At 48.0% G+C, this 26,288-nt stretch overlaps 1 protein-coding gene across 1 annotated transcript; it reads left to right on the top strand.

The window, feature by feature from the left end:
• The first annotated feature begins 5,131 nt into the window (after nt 1-5,131).
• On the top strand, nt 5,132-25,872 carry MICOS10 (mitochondrial contact site and cristae organizing system subunit 10). Its single transcript, XM_056865397.1, has 4 exons — nt 5,132-5,208; nt 22,256-22,303; nt 24,357-24,466; nt 25,788-25,872. Exons 1-4 carry the CDS (start codon nt 5,142-5,144, stop codon nt 25,794-25,796), a joined length of 234 nt encoding a protein of 77 aa, XP_056721375.1. The 5' UTR covers nt 5,132-5,141; the 3' UTR covers nt 25,797-25,872.
• Nucleotides 25,873-26,288: the final 416 nt, after the last annotated feature.

Below are 26,288 nucleotides of genomic sequence, written 5' to 3' on the forward strand. Positions count from 1 at the left end.
GGCCAAAAAATGTTTGCTCTCCCAGAACATGGTTTGAAATGAGGACCAGCTGCTTGCTCTTGAATGTTTATTGCGGGGCATGCTGGAAGAGGACATGTTTGTTTGCTTGGAAAGCGGCTGGAGCCAAAACCTTGTGCGTGGCTTTTGGAACATCAGGAGAGCCCTGCAGGGTCAGACCAAGGGCCCATATAAGCCAGCATCTTGTTTCCTGCAGTGGCCACCCAGACAAATAGCTCATAGGCTGGCGTACAGAGGCCCAAACCTTCCCTCTGCTATTGCCCACCAGCAGTAGGCATTCAAAGGTACACTGCCTCTAAGCATGGAGGTTTAGGGTTGCCAGCTCTAGGTTAGGAAATACCTGGAGATTTTCAGGGCAGAGCCTGAGGAGGGTGGGGTTTGGGGAAGGGAGGGACCTCAGTGGGGTGCAATGCCATAGAGTTCTACCTTCCAAATGGCTATTTTCTCCAGGTGAACTGATCTCAATTGGCTGGAGATCAGTCATAATCCCAGATCTCCAGCGACTACCTGGAGGTTGGCAACCCTAGTAACAAGGCCAGGAAGGAGGCGGAACCTCTGGACTCTTAAAAGCAAATGTGGGATTGGCCATTAATATAGCATGTGGCTTGCCAGTGCTATATATTTATGGATACTAAACATGTATAATATATAGTTTTTCAAGGTTAACCAGTGAAGACTGCTGTGTTTTCTGGTGTGAAGGGAGAAGGCAGTGTGGAGTTTCTTTACAAATTAGTCCCCAGAAGTATAGTAAGACTCAGTCTTATTTTAAAAAGTTGGAGAACCAATTACTTGAAAGGTAAACTAGTGAAATGTAGTTGCCCTACAACATGTTAATGTCTGTTCAAGACATATCCCAGCCAGTTGCAGGGGTGAAATTGTATGCACTGCACGACATATTAGTGCTCATACACATACGTTGGCATCCATGTGCTTAAGAGACAAAGTGCATCCACTCCCTGGTAAAAAACATTAACTGTCAGACAAGAGCAGTGTTGTAGCAGACTTCAGGAGCTAGATTTTCAAACACAAAGACTCAAAGCCAGTTTTGGAAGAATCAGATTATTTCAAATAGCTATTTGAGTCTCCAGACTCTGCCCTTCAGAGGCTTTCAAGATGGAGTTGGAGCCCTGAACATAAATGTGTTTACACTTATATAACCTTTTAATGGCAAATCGAGTAACTCACATCAGAAACATTTTACTAAGGCTTCCACACACGCGCAAAAAGGTAGTTTAACAAGAAACAGGCTTTCGGAGGTAAATAGGAGCTGTTGATGTGCATAGGGCACTCACAAGGCTCTTCAAGCATTTTATTAATTGGCATTACACACATTAGTTAAGGAAGAAGACAGGATTGTTAAGCTGCACCCAATAACAGTTTATGTGACTGTGGCTTCTTTGCTTATCATTGGACCCTGATTCGCATCTGGCTCCTTTCAGTCCTTAAAACTTCTCTCTCCTCTTCCTCTTATTTATTTATCAGGCTCCCATGATGAAAAGTGCTCATAAAAGTCATGTAATATGGCAGGGAGGATTTGGAAATCTCATCATCCGATAATAAATATCCACTATTGCATTGGATCAGTTTAATGGCAGGCATGTATCTATAGCAACAGAAAGTGGGGGGGGGGGGAACCCTGACCTTTTGTGTAAATGTTGTTCCTCCATCAGCTTTTCCCAGGAGGTGGGAAATGGATTCAAGGCAGTTAATGGAAAACGTCTTCCAGACCGCTCGTCGATTGCCCAACGACTCCCCGATTAAAGCGAAACAGACAGAATGTGCCAAAATGAGACGTCGGACCTTGGAAACAATTGTGCTGAATACTTTCCATATTTCTGAACTAGAATTTTGCGCGCAGGGGATCTAACACAAGACTGTAAAAGGCACCGGGGAAAGGTTCGGCATAATACGATCCATATTAAAGAATGACTTGCTATGGAGCTGAACTTCAGTTGCTGAAGGGAAGGCATTGCTTGAGTGGTGTTGCCAAATTACCAGAAATAAACAGACCTGACCTGCTCTTGTGCCATTAGTGGCAGCTGGACCTGCAGAGTTAACCGTGTGAATTTTGTCAAGGTATAGAGAGATTACATTAACACCTGTAAATATTTGCATATCAAGCTACTGTTTGAGGCAGAGGCAAGGCTAGTTTTAAAAACGTGGCAATTCTAGACTACTGTGGTCAAACTCCTCATGGAATCCTATCTATTGTGAGCGCTTTACAGGGCTTGACCCACTGCCTATTGACTTGGACTCAAGCCCCGCTCTGTTTAATGGTGTTTACTCCTAAGTAAGTGAGCTCAGAGCTGCAGTCTTTTATTTCCAAGAGGTCATGCCTCCCCCTTCGATGTTCTTTCTGGAAATGGGAGAGGGCTGCCTAGCAGTTGCTCTAGGATAAAGAACGTGGTGCTTGCTGAGAGAACTGTCTTCTTCCCTGGTTCAATGGGATGAATGTCCTGGCTTTGTACAAAGATCCCACATCCAAGTTCTTGTTGTATTAACTGGGCTGACCGGCTTTCAAATTACATTCCTTGGAATTGACCAAGCACAAGTTATTAATTTTGCCTCCAAAACACAGAAACAGGTGAAAAGTCTGTAATTGGACATAATTATCAATGAGTAATATTTGTGTGGGTTTACAGTTTCATCTAATGATCTGTCTGACTGGTGACGTAATTAGGAAATGATAAATGTACTTAAGACATTTCTAACTGTAAGATTGGGCGGTGTGCCAGTAAGCCAATTTTACATGCAGACTAATACATTATGCTTCTCTCCCTTCCCGCAAATAGAAGTTCAACTGTCAGGGTCTCTCAGTATCTAGATCAACCTGATCCACAAATATATTCAGCCTGAGTACTTAATTTTAAATTGACATTTTCCTCCATGAAACCCACGGCCTGACTACCCATAGAGGGCTTCTTTTTCACCTGCCCTGATACCAGTCAGTCACCATCCTGACTCTTGTTTCGGGTATTCAGGCTTTGGCGCATAGTTATGTTTTGTGACGGCAGTGTAGCATAGGTCCATGGTCCAGTATAAGTTAGGTTAGCCTACACACAGACAGGTACAAATGGAAGCCTTTCTTATGTTTCTGTGTGTGTATTGAGAGTAAATCTCCATATATCTGACATTGTGGGAACAAAGTTTATGCCACAAATAAGACCTTATGGGTCTGTAACGCTCCTGGTTGTTTGGATGAACATGGCTACCCCTCTAGAACAGGTAATTCCTCACAGCATCCGATGCTTCCAGGGTGCTCTTCCCTATCCCTCAGTTCTATGATGGATTGTGTGTTATGAACTTTGGATCGGCAGCCTTTCTGCACGCTTCGTCAGATGCCAAAAGTGGACTTCTTCATATACCCGTACAATTAATTTGCGCAACTGGCTGCCAGTGCATAATAACAGCCATCAATTCAGGTTCCTTTAAAAAAAGATTAGACAAATTAAGGGAGAGTTCCATCAATGTCCTACTGGCATAATGGACAAATGGAACCGCTATATTAGGGTTGACAGCCTCCAAGTGCGGCCTCTGAAGATCTCCTGGAATCACAACCGATCTCCAGATGGCAGAGTTTAGTTCCCCTGAAGAAAATGGCTGCTTTGGAGAGTGGACTGCATGGTATTATACCCTGCTGAGGTCCCTGCCCTCCCCAAACCCCACCTTCCCTCGGCTGCGCCCCCCAAATCTCCAGGTATTTCCCAATCCATAGATGGCACCCCTACGTGTGGAGGCTTTGGCCCATGTGCCCTGGACGGTGGGCCATGCAGGGGCATCTGGCTGGCCGCTGTGGCCAATAGGATGGATTAGATGGACGATCTGCCTTAAATCCAGATTGGCTCTTCTCCTTTTAAAAAACCCTTTATTTTTAAGTTTAATTTATAGTAACAACAAGAAGAAAATAAAAGTTCAACAGCAGTAAATATACTAGTACAGTCAAGATATGTTCCAATACTTGGTCTATTGTACATTAATGCTTTTTACAGGAGATATTTACATATCCTATAAGAACTCTGTGAAGGCGTCACCTTAGCTGGTAATGAAGATCTGCATCCCTTTACATTCTAGGATGACATTAATGGTCTCATCAATCACTAGCCTGTTAGCTTGTTAGCGAGGCTGCCTGTACCATCCAAGACACAGAGAAATAATGATCTCACTTTCAGCTGACTGCAAACAGTTGCAGGTCAATCTGACCCATTTCCTTACAGTAGGAAATGTCTCTTGACCAAATACATGTTACCCATAATGCATAGTGATTCTAGACTTGTGTATAGCAATATATATATGTATGTGTGTCTTATGCTATGTGAATATGCATATATAAAGAATATATGAATATATAAAGAATATATGTTTTCCCTTAAACTAAATTAATAAGGCACTACAGTCTATTGTACATTGATGCTTTTTACAGGAATCATACCATTTGTTGTATTCACTTAAAGGCTGAGTCAACCTTGAGACGGCTACCTGAACCCGACTTCCGTCGGGATCGAACTCAGGTTGTGAGCAGAGCTTGGACTGCAGCTTACCACTCTGCGCCACAGGGCTCCTTATTCACTTAGCAGTACTTAATAAATACAAATCTTAGGATAGTTTTGTAGGCATTTTTTATACAGCTTGGCTCTTCTGATGTCCTTATGAACGAAGGAGTATATATACACACACACATAATCTAGTATGGCCACGTGTTCCCCCCCCCCCTTGAATCCTACAGATCCCTTTTTAGGCAATTTATTTACTCCTTTGTTAGAAGGACAGCTTGCAACTCCAAAATAAAATAAAATAACTGGGTGCAGGGCTGCGTTGGTTTCCGTGCAACGGAGGATGCTTGCAGATTACAGCGGGGCCGGGCTGTTGCTAAACGCCCATCCACCTCGCGCCCAAGGTCAAGGCCTTTCGGCCCAGTTGCCAAGGTTACCCATGACAACGGCCGCGGGAGGGGCAGCGGAAGAAGAGGGCTGAAGGGGACCCGCCTCTCTTTTGCCTTCCCCCCCTTCTCGCGAGAGCCGTTCGCTTAGGCGTCCTTCTGCGGCACTTCTCGCGAGGGTTGCGTCTGGGACGGGCTTGAGTGACAGCTGGCGGAGGCGGGGAAGGAGAGGGTGGAGGTGGCCAAGATGGCGTCGGAGGGCGAGCTGGGCAGGAAGTGGGACCGGTGCTTGGCTGACTCTGTAGTCAAGCTGGGTAAGGGGCTTCGGGGAGGGGGCTGCAGGGGAGGGGCCTGTGGGGGGCAGCGGCGGCGCCCTTGGTTTGGCCTCTGATAGCAGTTTAGAGGGTGCCCAGTCCTTGTGCGGGGAGATGGTCAGAGTATGTATTAATTAATATCAATAGCGTTTTAATAATATGTAATACTGTGTTGTGCCTTCATGTGTTCTGTACTGTCAGGCTGTACTGTTGAGAAAACGTGGGCTTTATTGCATTAGTCTCTTACAAAAATATTTACTGTGGCTTTTTTTTAAGCGTTTCTATTCTGCCCTTCCATCCTGATATTAGATTCCCAAGGGTGGGTTATGACATATGAAATTAAATATGGTTCTCCAAAGCCCAAGCACGCATATGTGCAAGTGCAGACCCTTACCTACTAATATGTAGAATCATAGAGTTGGAAGGGACCACCAGGGTCATCTAGTCCAACCCCCGGCACAGTGCAGGAAATTCACAACTACCTCCCCCCCACACAGCCCCAGTGACCCCTACTCCATGCCCAGAAGATGGCCAAGGTGCCCTCCCTCTCATGAACTGCCTAAGGTCATGGAATCAGCATTGCTGACAGATGACCATCTAGCCTCTGCTTAAAGACCTCCGGGGAAAGAGAGCTTACCACCTCCCGAGGAAGCCTGTATGACCCTTGAAAATATAACAGGAATTTTTAAAAGACCATTTACACATACTTATCCCAAAAAAACACATGTAACCTAACACCCATATATTTCCAGATTATAGCAGATTTAAAGGCTTAAAAAATTAGCATAAACTTTCTGAGTAGACCTTACTTTATCAGATGCATTGAAGTGTGCATCCATTATGGATGCTCTTTTACAAAGACAGGCTGGTTTTAAACAAGATCTAATAAGAGTTATCAGTTTTCTCAGGGTGGGTTGAGGGCCACGCTCAACAGTTGACAGATAGGCAAAGCAGGACTAACAAAAGTCTATTGCAAGATAAGGAATAGTAAATTAACAGAAGGATATGCAAGATACCAGCACCTTTAGTGTGTAAGGAATTCCAGGTTCCTGTTAAGACCTGGGGGGTAAATAGTCTTGAACTTGTTAATGAGTTCTAATCCAGCAATTTCATACTGGTTAGTCCCTTTGAAGTTCCCTTGTCTGAGAACTGATCAGAAACAGAATGCCATGGAAGATTAAAATGTTCACCCACTGGTTTTTAAATATATATACAGGTATAGACACATACATACACACTCATGTATGCTTAGTGTAAACTACCTAAAAAGATTAAATGAATTAATATGAAAACACACAAGAATTCAGTGGTAGATATGTACAGTCACACACATTTGCATTTATGTGTGTGTAAAAAGATAATTTAAAGTAATTAATAATTACTTTAAAATGGTACTACCTATAACGTGCATGGGAAGAGTAGGAGTATTGTTGAACTGAGGTCAGTATTTTGGCATTGTGCAGAGAAGGCCTGTGTTCAAATCCCTATTCAGCTATGAATTTCTCTGGATGGTGTTGGGCAGGTCATATTTTGCATAACCTAGTTGGAAAGAGGGATAGGTATTGGGTAGAGAGAAGGGGGTCAGGAGTGTGAGCTGGGCACCTAGTTCCTATGGCACAAGGCCCTGAGGCATGAAGAAATGTGTGCTGCTGATGCATAGTGAGGAAATTTAGGAGCAGCTGGCCAGATGTGTACATTAAAACATAGAAGCCATCAGGCAAAGAACTGGCTGATTTCAGCTGAATTCATTCTGTAAAATTTAAGTCGCCCTCCTCTGCCCTGTCTTGTTTTTCTCTAAGATTCTTGGATTCATCTATTGTTCTGCCTGGTTTTCAGCCACCTTTTCTCTGGGCTTCCTCACATGGCTTTCTAGGTTCTGTGGATCTATTTATATCTCCGTCCAACTTTGTCAGAGGTGATGGTATCAAGATAGAGTTCTGCTTGTAAACTTTAAGAAAATCTTTCTTTGGCCTAAAGAGCATCAGTGTGAAAAATGTGGAATTGTCTGTTTTGCATAATTCCAGATGGGTAGCTGTGCTAAATCTGTAGCAACAAAATAAAAGAGCAGCTGTCCAGTACCACATTAAAGTTCACACACGAAACACACGAAGCTGCCTTATACTGTATCAGACCCTTGGCCATCAAAGTCAGTATTATCTACTCAGACCGGCAGCAGCTCTCCAGGGTCTCAGGCTGAGGTTTTTCACGTCACCTACTTGCCTGGTCCCTTTAACTGGAGATGCCGGGGATTGAACCTGGGACCTTCTGCATGCCAAGCAGATGCTCTACCACCAAGCCACGGCCCCTCCCCTAAGCTTTTGTGAGTCAGAGCTGATGTCATTAGGCGCATTGTTCCCAACAAAGAAGTTCAAAGGAAGAATCCAACACAAACTTGCTGAATTAGAATTCATTAACAAGTTCCAGAGTATTTACCCTTCAGGTTGGCACCTGAGATAAGAACCTGGGATTTTCATTCATTGTAGGTGCTAATATCTTGCATATCTCTCATCTTACAGATGGTAATTAGTTCAGCTATACTTCTGTAACTTCCTACTGTACCTGCTTGTCTTTATGATAATCCTACTTTGCCTGTCTAAAAACATTTGGGAGTAGCCCTGACCCACTCTGAGTGAACTGCTAGATCTTGATTTAAACTGGCTCTCTTTGTGACATCTGCCCACCCCACCCCTAGGTTTCTGTTGTGAATATGAAAGCATTGACCTAGTGCATAGATTCGAATTCCAGTAACACCTTAAAGACCTACAAGGGTATATGCCTCCGAGAGTCAACGCTCCTTTCTTTAAGGTGCTACTGGACTGGAATCTAACTCTTCTGCCGCAGACTGACATGGCTGTCCACCTGGGGAGGGGCTATGGCTCAATTTGAAGAGCATCTGCTTGTCATGCAGAACATCCCAGGTTCAATCCCTGGCATCTCCAGTTAAAGCACTGGTTCCCAACAGGGGGTCCGTGGACCCCCAGGGGTCCGCGAGAACTAAATTAAGGTCCACGAAACAAAGTTATAAACCCATAATAAATTAATATTTTCAATTAAAAGTATTATAAAAATATATATTCAAATATTATTCTAAGTTTAATGTTTAACTAACAGTTATGATTAAAGTTTATTTTCAAATTCTCTGAATTTTTATTTTGAACCTTGGGGTCCCTGCACCGAACAAAAAAGTCCTAGTGGTCCCTGGTCAAAAAAAGGTTGGGAACCACTGAGTTAAAGGGACCAGGCAGGAAGGTGATGTGAAAGACCTCTCTGCTTGAGACCCTGGAGAGCTGCTGCTGGTCTGAGTAGACAATACTGACTTTGATGGACCAAGGGTCTGATTCAGTATAAGGCAGGTTCATGTGTTCACCCGAAACTGACCTAATGCATGACCAGTACATCCGATGTGCTCTGACTCAGGAAAGCTTATGCTGGAATAAACTTTGTTAATCTTTAATGTGCTACTGGGTTTCGGTTTTATTCTGTTCTATATGCGCTCACTGTTTCCCAGAACTGGAGAATAGCTGCCAGGTGATGCATGTTCCTACTCCTACAGTTGTAGGCAGTTGCATACTCATGTGCACAAGCCCCTTTGAAATGAGAACTGCGCTACACGTTCCCAGTGTGTTTGCACCCTTAATTGGCTGCGATTGTGAGGTTTTCCGTCTTCAGCCAACTCCCCCAAACAGGGAGCTGAGCTTTTAAGTTCCATGTTATAAAACTTGTTTACCCATGAATGATGCTTGAAAACAACATGAATCAATTTGAATTGCAAACTAATTAATCTCCGATTTGTGCTGGTCTCTGCAACTCTCACTCTGGCTTTTTTGGTGCAAGCGTTAATTGGATCAGAACAGGAAGGATGATAGAATGGGTTGTGGTAACCCTTGTTTTGTCAGTGGAATTGAGAATCTGACTAGTAGAACACAGTATCCACCAGTGGCCAGTCAGAGGCCTATAAAAAGCCCTGGAGTAGAGTGTGAAAGGCAGAGCATTGACCTATCTTTGATATTGACAAACGGTTATGCTTTGTTTCAGATTTCTGCAATCCAATCCCTATTGCACTGTTTATTGGACGTCCTATTCTGTTGATTGTATTTGATTTACATTATCTAATCTACCCTGAGCCTCAGTGAGAAAGGTAGAAAATAAATAACGTAAATGTAAAATAAAAATTCAGAGGTTTACTACTTTTTTTAATATGGAGATTCCTTTTAGCTGTTACAGGGAATACATGTTGATGCATCCATATATAGAAACTACTCCTCTATCTTTTCTTGGTGTAGAATGTAGATTTAGGCATAAATTTGATTTTATCCAGGCATTATTTTTATACTCTACATTTATCATCCCACAACAAAGCCCTTGCTTGTACCTAGGAGTTGGTTCCTAAGCCGTGCCCATCGTATTTTAGCTTTTCCTGAGCAACTCCAGGCTCCCCACTTCCGTTCCCTCAGATGCTGGGGTTCTTTTTTCTGTTTGGTGGCAATCCACAGGTTGCTGTTGCATCCAAAGTGCCAAACTATGGCTAGCTCATGTGCCCTGTGAACTAGAATGGCAAGCTGTGGTTAGTTGTGACTTGGCATTCTAAGTTGGTGGGCAACAGCTAGCCATAGTTTGTCATTACACCCAATGCAGCAAGCTGTAGTTTTCTGGAAAAGAGGAGGGATAGGAGCACGTAAGAGGAAGAAGAAGAATGTGCCATCGAGTCACAACCAGCTCGTGGCAACCCCATACACGGAGCATTTCAGGCAAGAGACCAGCAAAAGCATTTTGCCATTGCCATCATGTAGGAGGAAAGAGAGGAGGAAATTCACCTGCTCCAGTCTCAGACCCAGCGGCCAAACTGTGGTTGACTACCACGGTCTGATTGCTTTCGAGTTTCAAAGCGTTCTTCAGGCAGAATAGATAAAAGAGTTCTGGAAAAATTAGCATTTGCTTCTGCAGACAGCTTCTTCCCTCTGCTTGTCCCCTCCCCCCTTTCTGTTTTGTCTTTGTTGATTTTTAGCTGTAACCTCCTCGGGGGTATGGCCCTGCTTTAAAATGTGGTGAAAGACTTGTGTACATTGATGGAGCGAAATGCTAAAGAAAAAACATTTTGTACTGAGGCTAATTTTGGGGGGTTTAGTGCTAATCTTGGGAGTTGGTGATGAAGGTAGGCTGGGTCTCATTCCTATCCTTCAAAGAGCATGGCAAAAAGTGCAGAAGGTGAGGGGGCAGGGTCCGGCAGCCTGTTGCTCTACACAGTTCCTTCTATCCCCTCATCCTTTATGGCAGGGGTGGGGAACCTTTTTTCCGTTACGGTCCATTTGGATATTTATAACATCATTTGCGGGCCAAACAAAATTATCAACTAAAAAATTAGCTGACCAAGCCCCAAGCAGGCAGCTGCTCCAGATGACCCCACCCCCAGCACGGGCAACAGGCATCCAACCAGTGGCATACTCGCCTACCTGGTGGCACAGGATGGTCTGTTGCACCAGCTGGGTGTAGCTGTACAGCTGCACACCAAAGTTGCTCCTGCTCTGCGTGGTCGGGGCCGGATTCTACAGCCGGCTTCTGCTACCTCCACCTGCATGGATGAAATGAGGACACACTGGCTAAGAACTCCCCCCCCCCGGCGCATTCTGGCCCTGCCCCCTTTAACCCCTCTATTGTCGCCACTTCCGCCCCCAGCCCTCTTGTAGTACAGAGGGAATACGTTTCTCCATGGCCCAGGTGGGAAAGGGTTAACACAGTTTCTTGGGTGGTCCTAGCAGCTCCATAGCTAGTGACTCTTCTGCAAGGGGGAAAAAGGTTCCTTTTCTCAGCAAAACAAACTCACATCCGCCCTGAATAGAGGCTATTCCTGTCCACGGGAGGGGGTGGATCACCAGTCTTAGATCCTTCTGAGCTAGAGATCTGCCAGGATCCACGAAGGGCCAGACCAAATGATTTTGCGGGCCTTAAATGGCCCCCGGGCCTGACGTTCCCCAGCCCTGCTTTATGGCCAAGGGGTCTGTTTGCGTGGCTTCCGGGTCTCTTCGGCAGGGACAAGACCTGAGATTCGCAGGGGGTCCACCTGTGAACAGGCGCAGGTGACAGAGTCCCTGGGATGTGCGGACTCATCCATGGCTTGGTGGGCCTCTGTGCCCCTCCTTTTCATAAACCAGGGCCTGCCTTTCTGTTTTGAGGCTCAGCCCGCCGCTTGCGCAACTGGCTTGTGTAGCGTTCCCAGAGGTTCCCAGCTGCAGCTTCTGCTGAATCGGGCTGGAGTCATGTTTAGGCACAGGCTCTTGGCCCAGAGCACAAGAAGGAGCAGCGATGCTCAGTTAACTGGCAACAGGAACTAACAACCTGGGCAAGTGGAGCCAGAGTTGTGAAAATGTAGATTGGCACTGTCTAGTTTTCAGTTAACTTCAAGCTGCCTTATTCTGAGTCTCATCATTGGTCCACCTTGCATGATACTGACAGATTCATGGAGGAGAGGTCTATCAGTGGCTACTAGCCATGGTGACAATGGCCATGGCTGCTAGCCTCCCTGTTCAGGGCTGTGGCTTAGTTTGTAGAGCATCTGCTTGGCATGCAGAAGATCCCAGGTTCAATCCCTGGCATCTCCAGTTAAAGGGACTGGGCAAGTAGATGGTGTGAAAGACCTCTCCCTGAGACCCAGGAGAGCTGCTGCCGGTCTGAAATAGACAATACTGACTTTGATGGACCGAGGGTCTGATTCAGTACAAGGCAGCTTCATGTGTTCAATCCCAGTGCCAGGAGGCAACGTCAGGGGATTGAAGGCCTCGTCCTCTGTGCCTTGTTGTTGGACCTCCAGAGGGGCTGATTGACCACTTTGTGAGACAAGATTCTGTACTAAATGGACCCTCACTGGTCTAATCCAACAGGGATCTTTTTATGGTCTTATGTTCTTATGCCTGTACTGATTGGGAACAGCTCTCTGACATCTAAGGCAGGGAGAGATCTTTCTCAAGGCTTGCTCCCTGAGTTCTTTTAACAGCAGATGCCAGAGATGGAACCCAGAACCTTCTGTATGCTGAGCGCAGTCTCTGCTGCGGAGCTGTGGGCCCTCCCAATACTGATATATGAATCTCCTTTTTCTGCCAAAAAAAAAGGGGGGGGGGAAGACCCAACCTAAAACCAAAGCTGGGTAACCAAAGGTTGGGTGGGAAAAGACTCTGCTGTGTATAGAAATATATTTATTTTAAGGCTCTGATATCTATATAAAAAACATTAAAATATTATATTAAAAGAAAGCTCAAATGGCAACTAATACAGAGCTCTGGTCCATCTGGCCTAGTGTTGTCCCTTTCCCCACTCCTTAGAATCCTTTAAATGGCAATACTGTGGGTTGAACCGGGAACCTTCTGCATGTCAAGCAGGGGCGCTCCCACCGAGCCACAGCTTACCTTCCTTGACTGCCTTGTTCCCTTCTCCAGGGGGAAAACTTTCCCCTCGATTTTGTATGGCAAGTTTATAGGTAATGTCTAGATGTTTTCCAGCTGCTTCATAAGAACTGCCGAGTAGGGCTGGTTGGCTTGGCATATGGTTTCGCCCACACCTTACCCACTGCCAGCTTATTTGCAAAATTGTGAGCCAGTCCCTGGCAATTCCAGTTTAAAGGGATTTGGACCCCGGGGCTGGGAGGGAGCCGCCTCTGGCCGCCAGTGGGAACATACAGTGCCGGGCTGGGTATAAGGCAGTTTCATGTAGAGGAGTGGGGAATCGAACCCGGTTCTCCAGATCAGAGTCCACCGCTCCAAGTTGAATGTGATGCGAAAAATACATTTAAATGTGTATTGACACATAGTAGGGCACAGACAAAAAGCCCCCCCCCCCCATGTCCATGGCTGCCCATCAGAGTCATTACGACTGAGAGAGCGGACGTGTTTTGGCTCCGCAGAAGGCAACTCTGTGTCCAGAGCGACTTGCTCCATGGAGACTGAATTACGTCTCTGCAGCAGGTACTGTTCAGCTTGGCTCTCAGTCTGCACACTCAAAACAGTTCTTTGTGCAGAAGTGCACACGATTGGATACTTCTGACATCTGGGAATTCTAATTCACGGGAATGGTGAAATTGGGGAGGGGGATTGTGCGCAGTAGTCATCCAGGCGGGGGGCAGGAAAGGAAGCATGCTGCAGTTAACCAGAAGTGTGGGAAACATCATCTCAACATGAAACTTTTATCCTTTCTGTTTTTAATGAGTGATCACAATTGCGGACTGAGCGTAACCTGAATGCCTCCTTTTGAGGGAGTGATATCAAAGGCCTCCGAAGGTAATGAGGGTTGCTGAAAGATGGGCTGTTGTGTTTTCTTCGTCTTCCCTTTCAGTGAAGAAGGGAACTGGTCGGAGCGACTGTTTCTCATTGTTCTCCCGGAACATGGACAAGCGAAAGCAACTGAGGTCCCTTCTTTGAAACGGTCTTAGCAGTGGATTTTGAAATGACTAAAGTGAAGGAAATTATTTAAGCGCTTTAATCCATTTGACGCTAAAAACACAACCCTGGGAAAGCTGCTTGTTTCCTGGCATCCATTTCAGAGGATTCGGTTTAGAGGTTCTGTCATTTGGAAGCGATGTTACCATTTGGAGATGTGCCTGTACACGACCGAGTAACCCGTCTTACAAACTTATAAACGGGCCGTTCCTCTCTGAGAAACGTGAATGCTCTCTCGCCTCTAATCCTTGGCTTGTTTTGATGTTTGAAAGTGAAAAAAGAAAAGGAAGGGGGGGGGAGAGCTCAAGTGCATTAAATTGTGTTTTTTTTTAAGCTTCTCTTAAAAGAAAAATACATTTTAGTTTTTCTTCTGCTGTGGTTTGGAGCGGTGGACTCTGATCTGGTTTGATTCCCTACTCCTCCACATGAGCAGCGGAGGCTAATCTGATGAACTGGATTTGTTTCCCACTCCTACACACGAAGCCAGCTGGGTGACCTTGGGCTAGTCACACTCTCTCAGCCCTACCTACCTCACAGGGTTTCTATTGTGGGTGGGGGGAAGGTAAGGTGATTGTAAGCTGTTTTGATTCTTCCTTAAGTAGTAGAGAAAGTTGGCATATAAAAACCAACTCTTCTTCTAGTGTGGCTGCTTCTTAGAGGTGGAAAAATAACTACATTACATCAGGGTGAGGGGGAAAATACGTAACTGCACGACATTAGAATGTTCATTTAGTTTTTTATATATTTAACTTATACCCCACCTTTCTCTCCAACGGGGACCCATAGTGGCATACATCATTCTCCTTTCCTCCATTTTATCTTCACAACAACCCTGTGAGGTAGGTTACGCTGAGAGTGTGTGACTGGCCCACGTCACCCAGTGAGCTTCCATAGCACAAGTGGGGATCCGAACCCGGGCGTCCCAGATACCAGTCCGACAACCGCCATACCACGCTGGCTCACTGTTTTGGGAAAGAGTTTTCTGTAGTACATACTCTTAGTTTGGGAAGGGCTTTGTACGCAGTTACTCTGCCTGTCTAATCGCTCCATTTCCTCTGTTTGCAGTATTCCTAGACAGTTCAGTGGGGCACAATAATGTGTGTGTGTTTCATGGGAGAGGCAGAAGCCGTTGCACTTAACATTTTGGCACTCCAGAGGAGGAAGCAGAGCTCATCCCTTGCAAGGATTAAGCAACATCATTGTGATGCCGTTGAAGTTTTTCTTAGAAACATAAACTTTGGCTAACGCGGAGGCTTTGATCTAGGAAGCCTTTCCTCCTCCCTCCATGTGGCGGTCTCTCTTTAAAAAACAAAAATCAAAGGAGTTTCTTTTGCTGCCGGGGTGTAGCTCAGCGGCAGATCGCAGAAGATCCCATCTCCATTTTGCAGTGGGGCTGGGAAAGGCTCTCTAGGATAAATGCAGTCTCTAGCAACCATGTGTGTATGGGGAGCACCAGAGATATAAAATTTCCAGAAATGTTGAAGCCATGGAGGGAAAAATGGGGGGGGGGGCGAGAAAAATTGGGGAGAATTAAAGTATATGCAGTGTTCTCCAGTGGTCTGGGTGGGGAGTGTTAGCTCCTCCCAAGGAAAGCAGCATGGGGAAGCACAGCCGAACTGAAGGAACCTGGGGGTGGGCACCCTATGTTCCTATCCCTGCCTCTGGAGTTTCTTGCAGGTCCCTGCTAAAGGACCAGAAAGAGGAAATAAGAATCAGCTGGGGGGGATTTCCCCTCTCCTGCATGTTCCATGTGGGTCCCCACTTGTCATTCTCTAATACCATAGATTGTCTTTCTTACATTAAAAATCTTCCTAACTATTAATAGCGAGTGACTAAAACTTTGCCTCAAAAAGCATTCCAGAAGAGAATATTTCATCTGAGTTCTTTTAGGGCTCAGCAAAAATTCCAATTTTCCAATGGTAAAATAGGAGGAGGGTCATCCGGATAAGAACCCCCCTCTTTGTTTTCCAGCCTTCAGCTCTCTACAGGGTATCAGTACACGATTAGCTGTTTACCCCAGATGAACTGAAGAGTCCATATTCCATTCGAAGATATTAAAAGGGAGCTTTTAAAAAATCCTGCACTCTTGTGATTCGGAGACATGCATAATGGCATCAGATTTTATTTTACTCTTTGAGAGGGGCCTTTCAGAAGTCCAGCGGAGTCTTCTTTTCCAGTTCTAGTGCTGAGGGACACGGATGCTTTTAAAAGCAAGGCAGGCCCTAGCTGACAGTCCAGGGTCGTCGTGCTGTGGTGGTAGCTGCTCCCATAGTAATTTTTAAAAAAAATCTGCACAGCCAATCAGATCTCCAAAGACCAATCAGAAGCCTTGCTAGGCAAGAGCCCCACCTGGTCCCACCCATTTCCTAAAAATGCTTGGTGGGCTCCAGGAAATGTTCAGCAGGCGCTGCATTAGGTCTTTCGTTCTCATTCTCTCTCCTTGTAGTTTTCGGGATTTACCAGGACGGAGCCAGCCGGTATCATGCACGCCAGGAAGAAAGTAGACGGGCCAATGAGGTTCTCCAGTGGTGTCCTGGGGAGGGTTGGAAGAGATGCTCCAGGCAGGGTGGGCAGCCAGGCTGGGTTGCCGCAGCCCCTTCCTCAGCAGCTGCAAGGACGTCGGCCTTCAGGAATGTTCTCGGGGCATCTGTGGGACTGACCAGCCCATGGGGCACAATGTGAGCAGCGTGCTGCTAGATTGGGAGCTTGGAGGGCCGGTTTCCTCCCAGTTAAGGGGCTGGGCCTGGAGCCATTGCAGCGAAGAACGTTTTCTTGCCTCTCCCTGTAGTCACTTCTCCACCGGAGCCCCACCATGGGGGGGGGGGGACAAAGCAGTCTGGCCCTGCGAGATCCTTTGCTGTTACTCTTAGCCCATTTGTTTTCTTTGTAAGCGAAACCTTTCATGTTTTATTGTTATGAAGTTAAAGGCTGGCCTGGAGGTGCCGCTCTGTAGTGGAAACAGCTGCTGCCGCTGGTGTCCCTTGGTCAGGTGGGGGGCTCTCTTTGTGCAACCCCTCACCCTCTTGAAAGCAAATGGGGCGTGCGAGACACAAGCCATCAGCTGACCTGTCTGTTGTTGTTTCTCTCTCCATGCGGGGCCCTTTAAAGAATGAGGTCTGCGCAACGGCTCTTCTGTGTTCCAGCGAGACTGGCATGGGAGACGGTGTCTGGTGGGGTGGCACCCTTTAGTTTTCTGCTGGGTTCCTAAGAAATTTTGGCTGGAGCTCCCCTTTGGTTTCTTGGTGATGACCACAGAACCACAACAACTTCCTGGTAGGATGAAGTCATGGTTCCATCAGACCATGGGGGAAATTGTTGCTTGACTCCCGCTTTTGAGCCATTTGCCACAGGGGTGGGGTTAGCAGTAGAAGTCACTGACTACACCTAGCCCAAAGAAAACCAGGTGTGTGTTTTTTAATCCCAAAAGAAACTCCTGTCTGTGTTTTCTTCCCGGTGCTGAGGGCACGTTCCATGGTACCCTCTGGCACCAGGTGTCTATCTTTAGCCTCTCTGTGGACTGCCAGGTTGTCATGGAAAACTGGATACCCCAGGCCTGCCAGACAAGACTAGGAAATGGCAGGCCCATACCACTCCTTCCTGGCCCACCTGCCCAGAACTTGTGGCTGCAAGTTCCTTTTGTGACACAGCAGCTGTTCGAAATAGTCAAGAATAAAGTCTTCCTGCTGACAGACGCTCCCGAGTGTGGAGATGATCCGCACAGGAAAGCAAGCGTTGTTTTTTCTCCCAAGCCTGGAAACTTCTTCTGGCCTCTTGTTTGTGGCATCGGAAGGCCAGTGGGCCTCATTCTGCTTCAGTTCCACAGAGAGGTTGGCAGGGAGAAAACAGATGTAAAGCGCCGTCGGAGCTGGATCTCCCCTCTGCCTCTCTCTTTGCAGCTTGGGGAATATTTGAAACTCCTCAGTGGTGGGACCAATTGGCATGAGCATCGGAATTTGTTTAGAGATGCAAGCGTGGAGGACAGTCCGCACAGCGCAGTGGTTTGGAAAGCTCAGGTACCGAGTCCCCCTTCCATGAAGCTCGCTGGGTGGCCTTTTTTTCCTAATCTCACAGGATTGTTGGGAGGACAAAAGGGAAGAGAGGAAAGCTACATAGGCCACCCTGAGGAAGAGCGGGATAAAAATGTGTTCAGTGTTGGGATCAGACCTCTTTTGGCCAGGCTACCTACCTGGGATTTTTCCTAACTCTTTTTTCTGTGAATTCTGGCTGAATGATAGCATCATAATGGATGTGGGTCTCTCTGTGGGAGTGAGTTCCTGTGATGAGGGGTCACCATGGAAAAGACCCCGTGTCTAGTTGTGCCTCACAATGAGGTTGCTCTTCAGCAAGGTCCTTGGCTCCTGCTTTCAGCTCACTGGGATTTTAGAGGCTAACATCACAACCCCGAACGTACCCAAGAAAGGAACAAGGAACCGTTGAATCGCTTTGATCAATGGTGCAATGTAAATCTTTTGTGTACGGGAGGGCAGCTGCGGCCACCTGGTTCAGCTCCAGCCATTTGTGTACGGGAGGGCAGTCTGGGATGGATCACCTTTATCCTATTTCTGGCATGGCTTTGGCTCCCAAATGGTTCTTCCAGGAAGCCATTTTTTCTGAGCCCTTCGGCAGCGGTCGCCTGGACAGCAGCAAGGAAGTCAGTTTCCACCAGCGGAGTGTAAGACGTGGTAACGGAAGTGGCAGTTCTAAGGACTGGGCTTGCGTGACGCCCAGTCCATCACCCTCCTAAACTGTTTCTTGCTGATTAGCTAATTTGTTTGGGTGGCAGTCAGAGACGACCCCCCCCCCTGGACAGGAAGTCCAAAAAGTGACTTGACTTGCTGAGCTGGATGGTCTGTCCTTCTCTTTGAAACAATAATTTCCCCCCACAATTTGGATTTCCGCAGTAGGGCTCCTTGGGCAGCAGGGAAAGGGTTGTTTGAGCTTCAGGTCAAGGTGCCAAACAGTTTGTCCGATTGATAGATCCTTGCAGATGGTAATTGTTTCTAAATAGCGTAAACACTGTTTCTCTCTCCTCTCCCCACCCACCCCGTCCAACACCAGCTGTTCCGTGGGGGGCTGTGCTAAGGGGGGGCAGAGGGGAGGCATCCCTTGGGGCTCATCCTCATTCCCAAACCGATGACTGTTTGGGTGGAAACCTGGGTTTGGCAGGGAACCGGTGAGGGCGGCTCTGCTGTGCCAGTCCCCAGCAGCCCTCGGAGAGAGAGCCCGCAGCCAAGCCTCAGCCGTCTGTGTCCATTCATTACTTTTCAATATTGCCTCTGCAATTCACTTTCTCGTCCTGGGTGAGTTCAGACCTGGCAGCACAAAACAGGTAAAGCCCCTTGACAGGGGAGGGGCCGTGGCTCAGTGGTGAAGCCTTTGCTTGGCATGCAGAAGGTCCCAGGTTCAGTCCCCGGCATCTCCACTGGCCTAGGCAAGTAGGTGATGTGAAAGACCCCTACCTGAGACCCTGGAGAGCCATGGGGAGGGGCTGTGGCTCAGCTGTAGAGCATCTGCTTGGCATGCAGAAGGTCCTAGGTTCGATCCCCAGCATCTCCTGTTAAAGGGCCTAGGCAAGTAGGTGACGTGAAAGACCTCTGCCGGAGACCCTGGAGAGCCGCTGCCATTCTGACAAAGCTGACTTTGATGGACCGGGGGGGGGCGGGGGCTGATTCAGTATAAGGCAGCTTCATGTATTCATGAGTGACACATCTCTCTGCCCAGTGCAGAGATTTTAACCCTTCCCTCCCTGCAAGGGGTTCTAGTGGCACGCGTGGGTATCCCTTCCCTGTTTGTTGCCTTCACAGCAACCTTGCAAGGTAGGTTAGGCAGAGAGAATGTGCCTGGCCCAAGGTCACCCAGCGAGCTTCCATGGCATGAGCGGGGCTTCCCATATCCTAGCCTGGCACTCGGGTTGCTGTACCCATCTGGTTGCAGATCAAAGCACATTTCAGCTACCAGAGACACGCTGCCATGTTTGTAAGAAAAGCAAAAAAAAAAGGTGTTCCTTATCACCCAACTTGCAAGGGTTAAGAACGTCCAGAATTTTGTGTTGCCAGCCAAGTTTTATAGAAGAAGTAGTAAGAGTTGGTTTTTACATGCCGACTTTCTGTACCACTTAAGGAAGAATCAAACCAGCTTACAATCACCTTCCCTTCCCCTCCCCACAACAGATACCCTGTGAGGTGGGTTGGGCTGAGAGAGCTGTGACTAGCCCAAGGTCACCCAGCTGGCTTTGTGTGTAGGAGTGGGGAAACAAATCCAGATTAGCCTCTGCTGCTCATGTGGAGGAGTGGGGAATCAATCCCAGTTCTCCAGATCAGAGTCCACCGCTCCTAACCACTACACCACGCTGGCTCTCCTTTTATAGATACCTATATTGCCTGAAAGCCTAAGTGAATTGAAGGCCCGGAGCCTAAATAGTCTCCTAAAGAATGCTCCTGGGTCAGGCTGTGTTTCTCCGGCTAGTGGTGAGGAGCAGGTCTAGTGAACCAGGAAGTAGCCGGCCTGTCAACATTGCAGGTGACAAGAGCCCTTCCAGATGCACAGTGCCAGGGCTGGGGACACACGAGGCAGCCACATGCCCCAGAGCCTGGGCAAAGCACACATCCGCTCAACTGCGAAGGGCAAGCAGCCACGGAAGCCGGGCTTGGGTTCTGGGCCTCGCACGCCCCATTTGCTTTTAAGAGGGCGAGGGGTTGCACTAAGGGAGCCCCCCGCCCACCTGACCGAGGGACACCAGCGGCGGCAGCTGTTTCCACTAAAAGAGCGGCACCTCCAGGCCAGCCTTTAACTTCATAACAATAAAACATGAAAGATCTCACTTTCAAAGCAAACAAACGGGAATAAAAGCAAAAGGTCCTGTGGTGCGGGGGCCACGTCTCCCTCCTGCCCCCCAGCACAGTGAGTGAGCGGGGAGGAGAAAGCCATTCTGAATCTGCAAAAATTTGGCTGCTTAACTAGAAAGGAGCTGGTCTTGTATCTGACCAAGGGAGCTTTTGACTGTTGAAAGCGAGAATCTTGGTGGTCTTCAAGGCACTTCTGGACATAAATCCAGAAAGGAGCTGGTTCTGACCTCTCCCCACCATTTCTGTGCAGAGTCTGAAAGAAAGGGAGGGCAGCCGCTCAGCCGCATTTACCCGTTTAGGTATTTGCCCACTCTGCTTTTCTCCCAAGTGGGGCCCCCAAATAGCTTAAGGCATAATCCCCCTCTCCTCTGGCTATCCTCGCAACAGCAACCCTGTGAGGTAGGGTAGGATGGGAGAAGGTGACTGGCCCTACTCTGTGAGGAAGTAGGGATTTGAACCTGGGCCTCCCAGATCCTAGCCTGAGACACTCTGAGGATGCACTATGCTGGCTTTCGTTACTGCATTCAGTAGTGAGTTTTTCCTTCCCTCATGTTTGCCATATTCTGGATATGCAAAGCATATCTACGTATAACCAGTGTGGTGTAGTGGTTATGAGCGGAGGTTTGGAGCGGTGGACTCAGATCTGGAGAACCGGGTTTGATTCCCCACTCCTACACGTGAGAGGCGAAGGCTAATCTGGTGAACTGGGTTAGTTTCCCCACTCCTACACATGAAGCCAGCTGAGTGACCTTGGGCTAGTCACAGCTCTCTCAGCTCCACCTACCTCACAGGGTGTCTGTTGTGGGGGTGGGGAGGTGATTGTAAGCCGGTTTGATTCTTCCTTAAGTGGTAGAGAAAGTCGGCATATAAAAACCAACTCTTCTTCCTCCTCCTCCTCCTCCTCAAAGCAGGGAAAGGCTGCTTCCAGCATCGACTTGAATTAAGAGCTGGCCCTTTTGACCGGTCCCAGAAAAGGGTTTGGTCGATTGACCGTCGAGAATTTTTAGAGCATGAGCTTCATTGGAACAGAAGTAAAGGTTTTTATTCTTCGGCTGATTGCAGAAACCAATTTACTAACTGTTATGAAACCACAATTAACTTTTTAAAAAAGTAGTAGGAATGGGTTGTTATAATTTTATGTAACCGTGTTAGGTAAGGTGAGGGATTACTTGGAACAGATCTTCTGTCTGGCTTTTGTCTTAAAATGCCTACAATTTCCAAAACAGGGAAGGAAATTACAGCCACAACAAAGCCAAGTTACTAGCCACTAATAACCAGGAGCGGCTGTCCCAGGCAGGTGTGTACTCAGTTTGGCCAAGGTTTCCTTGTGTGGAGGTGGCCGGAGTCGGAGGGGGTGGCCAGAGGGAGCAGTTCTGTTCTGCTGCTAGGTTTGCGCTGCACCTCCCCCCCATCCCCCCACCCCCAGACTAATGCTGGGCCCAACCTGTCACTGCTTGAGCCCCGTAGGCACTTGAACATATAAATACATGCAGCTGCCTTATACTGAATCAGACCATCGAGGTCCATCAAAGTCAGTATTGTCTACTCAAACTGGCAGCGGCTTTCCAGGGTCTCAGGGGTCTTTCTCATCACCTACCTGCCACGTCCCTTTAACTGGAGATGCCGGGGATTGAACCTGGGACCTTCTGCACGCCAAGCAGATTCTCTACCACTGAGCCATGGCCCCTCCCCACTGGAAGGTGTTTCCTGGGCGAGAGAGTGCATCCTGTCTGGAGCAAGGGAGAGGCCTCTCTCATCACTCTTTCCTTTCTCTCACAGGTGCCGGTTTTGGGCTGGGCATCGTCTTCTCAGTCATCTTCTTTAAAAGTAAGTGGCTTTTGGCTCCGGGATTCCTCTTGCTTGCAGTGGCGGCTGTTTGTTTATATTTTCTTTTTTGTCCGTGACTTCCTTCAAGGAGCCCCGGGCAGTGTGCATAGTTCTCTCTTCCTTGGTTTGAGGCTCACAACGACCCTGCAAGGTGGCTGGCCCACGGTTACCCAGTGTGCTTTCTGGCAGAGGGGGGCCTCCCCAATCCAAGTCTGACAACCTTTATTATTTACTTCATTTATTCCCCACCTTCTTCCCAATGGGAACCCACTTTGGCACACATCACTCTCCTCCATTTTTATCCTCACAGCAACAACCCTATGAGGTAGGTTAGGCTGAGCATGTGTGACCGGCCTCAAGTCACCCAGCAAACTTCCATGGCAGAGCGGGGGATTCAAACCTGAAGCTCCCAGATCCTAGTCCAACACTCTAACCACTACACCACACTGGCTGCCTAACTGCCCCCCCCACTGGCTCTTATCCCTGTAAGCCAGCGTGCTTCACTTGCCATGCTCTGATGCCCAAACAGCTGCCCTCCAACGTTCGGTCTTAGCAGCCCCAGGTCAGTTCAGCTCCTGCCAAGCCCCATGACCTGTTGTCTGGCCAGGCCCAGCCCTCTGTCTGTGAGATCGGTCAGGACACTGGACCTCACCTCGGCCTCCTGGCTGGAAAGAGTCTGTGACGGCCAGAGACTTTGGCCCCTCTTAATTACTCCTGAGCCGTGTGCTGGGGCGGGGGAGCTGAAACCCTTCCCCCAAGGATTGCCATTCCCTTACGGTTCACTCCTCATCAGGATAATCCTCTGGGCTCGCAAGCCGGCACACGCTGTGCCTTTTTGGCTTCAGAACCCTTTCAAGCACAAACCACGGCCAGAGTTACTGAGGCTTTTTCTTGCAACGAGGTTTAACTTGGGGCGGGCGGGGAGCTACCTTGAGGCTGGTATTTCAGTAAGGAGCTCATAGAACTGGGAAAGATGCAGAAAAAAGGACACCGTGAATGATTAAGGGGTTGGAGGCGCCTTCTTTTAGAGGAGAGGTGAAAGCTCAGATGTGTAAGGAGACGCACGAGAGAGGCTTATAAAAATATGCTCGGAGCAGAGAAGGTTTGTTTACTCTATTGAAAATATTCTTAATTTGCCCTCCTCCCAATGCTGTTAGAACCCAGCGCATGAACAAAGTTAGAATAAAATAAGAGTAAAATTATTGCTGTGAAGAGTTAAAATATCAGCGACACCAAGCACGTCGAGCCAGGCTGCAGAACGCAGGACGGTAATTCCAGACATCATCTTAGCATGAGACTGTCCAGCCCCAAGCATACCACTATACGATGACGGTTTACAACCTCTCTGGGAGGCTGGCAGGGTGGAAGCCTTCCTTGACTCCCAAGTATGGGGCAGCAACTGAAAAGGCCCACGTCAGAGCACCAACCAGTTGGACCCTGGTGGGAGGGAGCATCGAAGAGGAAGCGACAGCACAGGCCAAAGCAAGGAGGGGCAGTGGCCCTTCAAGTCGGTGGGCCTCAGCTTGTGACGGGCTTTAAAGAGAAGCGCTGGCTGAGCCCGGGAACTGTGCCTGTGGAGAGAGCTCGAAATGGAGGAATGTGCTCCTATTGCATAGCCCCAGATCCTGGAGGGGCCGCTGCATTTTGCATTGGCTGAAGTCTCTGAGTTCTCTTTGAGGGCTGCCCACGCACAGAGGACTGTACCATGTAACCTCAAAACTAGGTGCAGCATGCAGAATTCATTACCCTGGGAATCTCTGTTTTTGATTTAAACATTAATAAATAAAGGCAGGGTTATAGTCCTTAAGACTTGAATGGGTAAGGTCTGAAGCTGAATTCTCTGGCTGTGTGAGCTTAGATGACACAGAGGCCCCAATCCATGACCAGGCAGTCTCCTGGAAGCCCTGGCGTCTGCTGCTGTTTTGCAAATACTGACCCATCTGTGGAATTTTTAAAATTCAGTTCGATGTGCTTGTTATTTGAAGGCTTTGATTTGAAGAGAACTCCTTAATGTTCCCTGTATTTCCTTTTCCCCACCCTCCCTTTGTTCCAGGGAAGACGTGGCCTGTCACTTTGGGGTCTGGGATGGGTTTAGGAATGGCATACTCAAATTGCCAACACGACTTCCAGTCTCCTTATCTTCTCCATGGGAGATTTGTCAAGGTGAGTTTGTATCTGAGAACCTCTCTTGGAGATGCTTCCTTCGAACCGCCTGTGAGCCTGACTTACCCCCTTATAGAAGAGGCTGCCTGCTGCATCTCTGTAAGATACGACTGTAGATCACATCAAGCAGGAGTGGTTTCACTTTGAAATTGCGCACAGTGCCTTGCATGCAAGTTGCCTGCTGCCAGCTCTTTTCAGAAAGGGGGTTGTGAGACATGAATCCCTGAGCTGGGGGAGGGGGCTCTGCCGCCTGTGCTCCTTTACGTACTTTAAGGCAACTGGGGGAAAAACTTGGCAACTGCCAATGTAATATTAAAATCCACCCCTGCTAAAAGAAACCTCGGATTATCCAATTCACTCCTAGGGTCCCGGATAAAAGGTGTTATCCATCTGTCTCTTGCCACTCTGAGCAGGTCACAGCTGAATAGAGATTGTTGAAGGGTGTCTATTTGACCAGAAGCACATTGACACACTTGCTCGGAATATGGCACCTTATTTAAATGACCCAATAGCTCCCCTGACAGAATGGCATTCAATCTAGCCAACATAAATAACAATTTTTTGTTTAAAATGTTTTGTTTTGTTTCCACTCTTGTGCCAGGAAGGGCTTGCAAGGATTTGTCCCAAACAAGCAAAGTTTGCTGCCTCCAGTTGGAGGGAAGGGAGCCATTCTGACTACTGACCCCTTCAGTTGCATTAAGTTGCCCTTCTGGCTCCTGAGACTTCCTACAGATCTTTCTACAGACTTTCTAGCGTATCTTTACACCAAAGGACTTGTTTGTCTGGGAAGGGCACCGGTCAGGAAGAAGCAGAATTCGCCTTAGAGAAAAAGTTTGGGCCTTGCAGGCTCTGAGCATCTTCTTCAGCCCAGGATGTTATCTCAGGCCAACAGAAAACAGGGAGTTCCTGGGGACAGACATCTGGGCAGCCTCTTTTTCTCAGTATAGGTAGCTAGGGATGGGTGAAGGGAAAATGGAGCATCGGAACAGCGGCTTGTCTTCTAGCGGGTGCTGGCTAGAACGCCGCTCCCACCTGTTCGGGGCTTGCTCAGGGATGTGACTTTTAGCCATCAGGTCTGTATCCCACCCTTCCCACTAAGGATGTTGGGTGGTGTGTGGAGGGTTCTCCCTTAAGAACCCTGTGAGGTAGTCTAGGCAGAGTGTGTGTGGCTAAGCCAGAGATGCCCAGTGAGCTTCATGGGGAAATGGGGAGTCGTACCCTGGCCTCTGTACCAACTCACTGGCTCTTTCAGGTCTTCTTTGGAGTCTGACGCTGGTTCTGGGGGCCAGAGCATAACGACAAGTCCTCTTTCTCCGCACAGGAGCAATGACCAGTGGCTGGTGGACTCCTCTGTGGCAGAGGGGCGGCGAGACCTTGCTCCTTCCTCCGGAGGATCAACCTGCCCTGGCAGCGAGGCAGAGCTCATCGCAAGCAGTCACCTGATGCTCTTTTCTACGGCCAGCTTATTTATGCCTGAAACTAAATCTCGTTTTTGTATCTTCTGCTGGAGACTGCAAGGAAGGTGCTGTTCTGAGAAAATAAAATCCAACGACGCATGTGTGCGCTCCCCTCTCCACACCCTGCTTGGTGCGTTTCCTTTGTGTAGAGCGAGGGAATGCGTGGGAAGGCCCCCGGCCGCTGAACTCACAGCTGCGGCCACCTGGTTCAGCTCCTCTTTGAAAGCTTCCCCCAACCCCCGTGACAGCTGTCCTCTGTTCCTCTCACACTCACAGCTAGCCCCTGCTGAAGTTTACAATTTGTAAAAAAAAAGCATCCCCCCCCCACACACACAGATCATCACATCCCCCTCCCATGTCTGTTG

Source organism: Euleptes europaea, chromosome 19 (assembly GCF_029931775.1).
Source record: "Euleptes europaea isolate rEulEur1 chromosome 19, rEulEur1.hap1, whole genome shotgun sequence".
Lineage (NCBI taxonomy): Eukaryota > Metazoa > Chordata > Lepidosauria > Squamata > Sphaerodactylidae > Euleptes > Euleptes europaea.

Excerpts from the sequence above, each read along its gene's own strand:
- MICOS10 (XM_056865397.1), top strand. The coding sequence starts at position 5,142 with ATGGCGTCGGAGGGCGAGCTGGGCAGGAAGTGGGACCGGTGCTTGGCT. Across the intron at positions 5,209-22,255 it reads TGACTCTGTAGTCAAGCTGG|GTGCCGGTTTTGGGCTGGGC; the intron begins GTAAGGGGCTTC and ends TTTCTCTCACAG. Across the intron at positions 22,304-24,356 it reads CTCAGTCATCTTCTTTAAAA|GGAAGACGTGGCCTGTCACT; the intron begins GTAAGTGGCTTT and ends CCTTTGTTCCAG.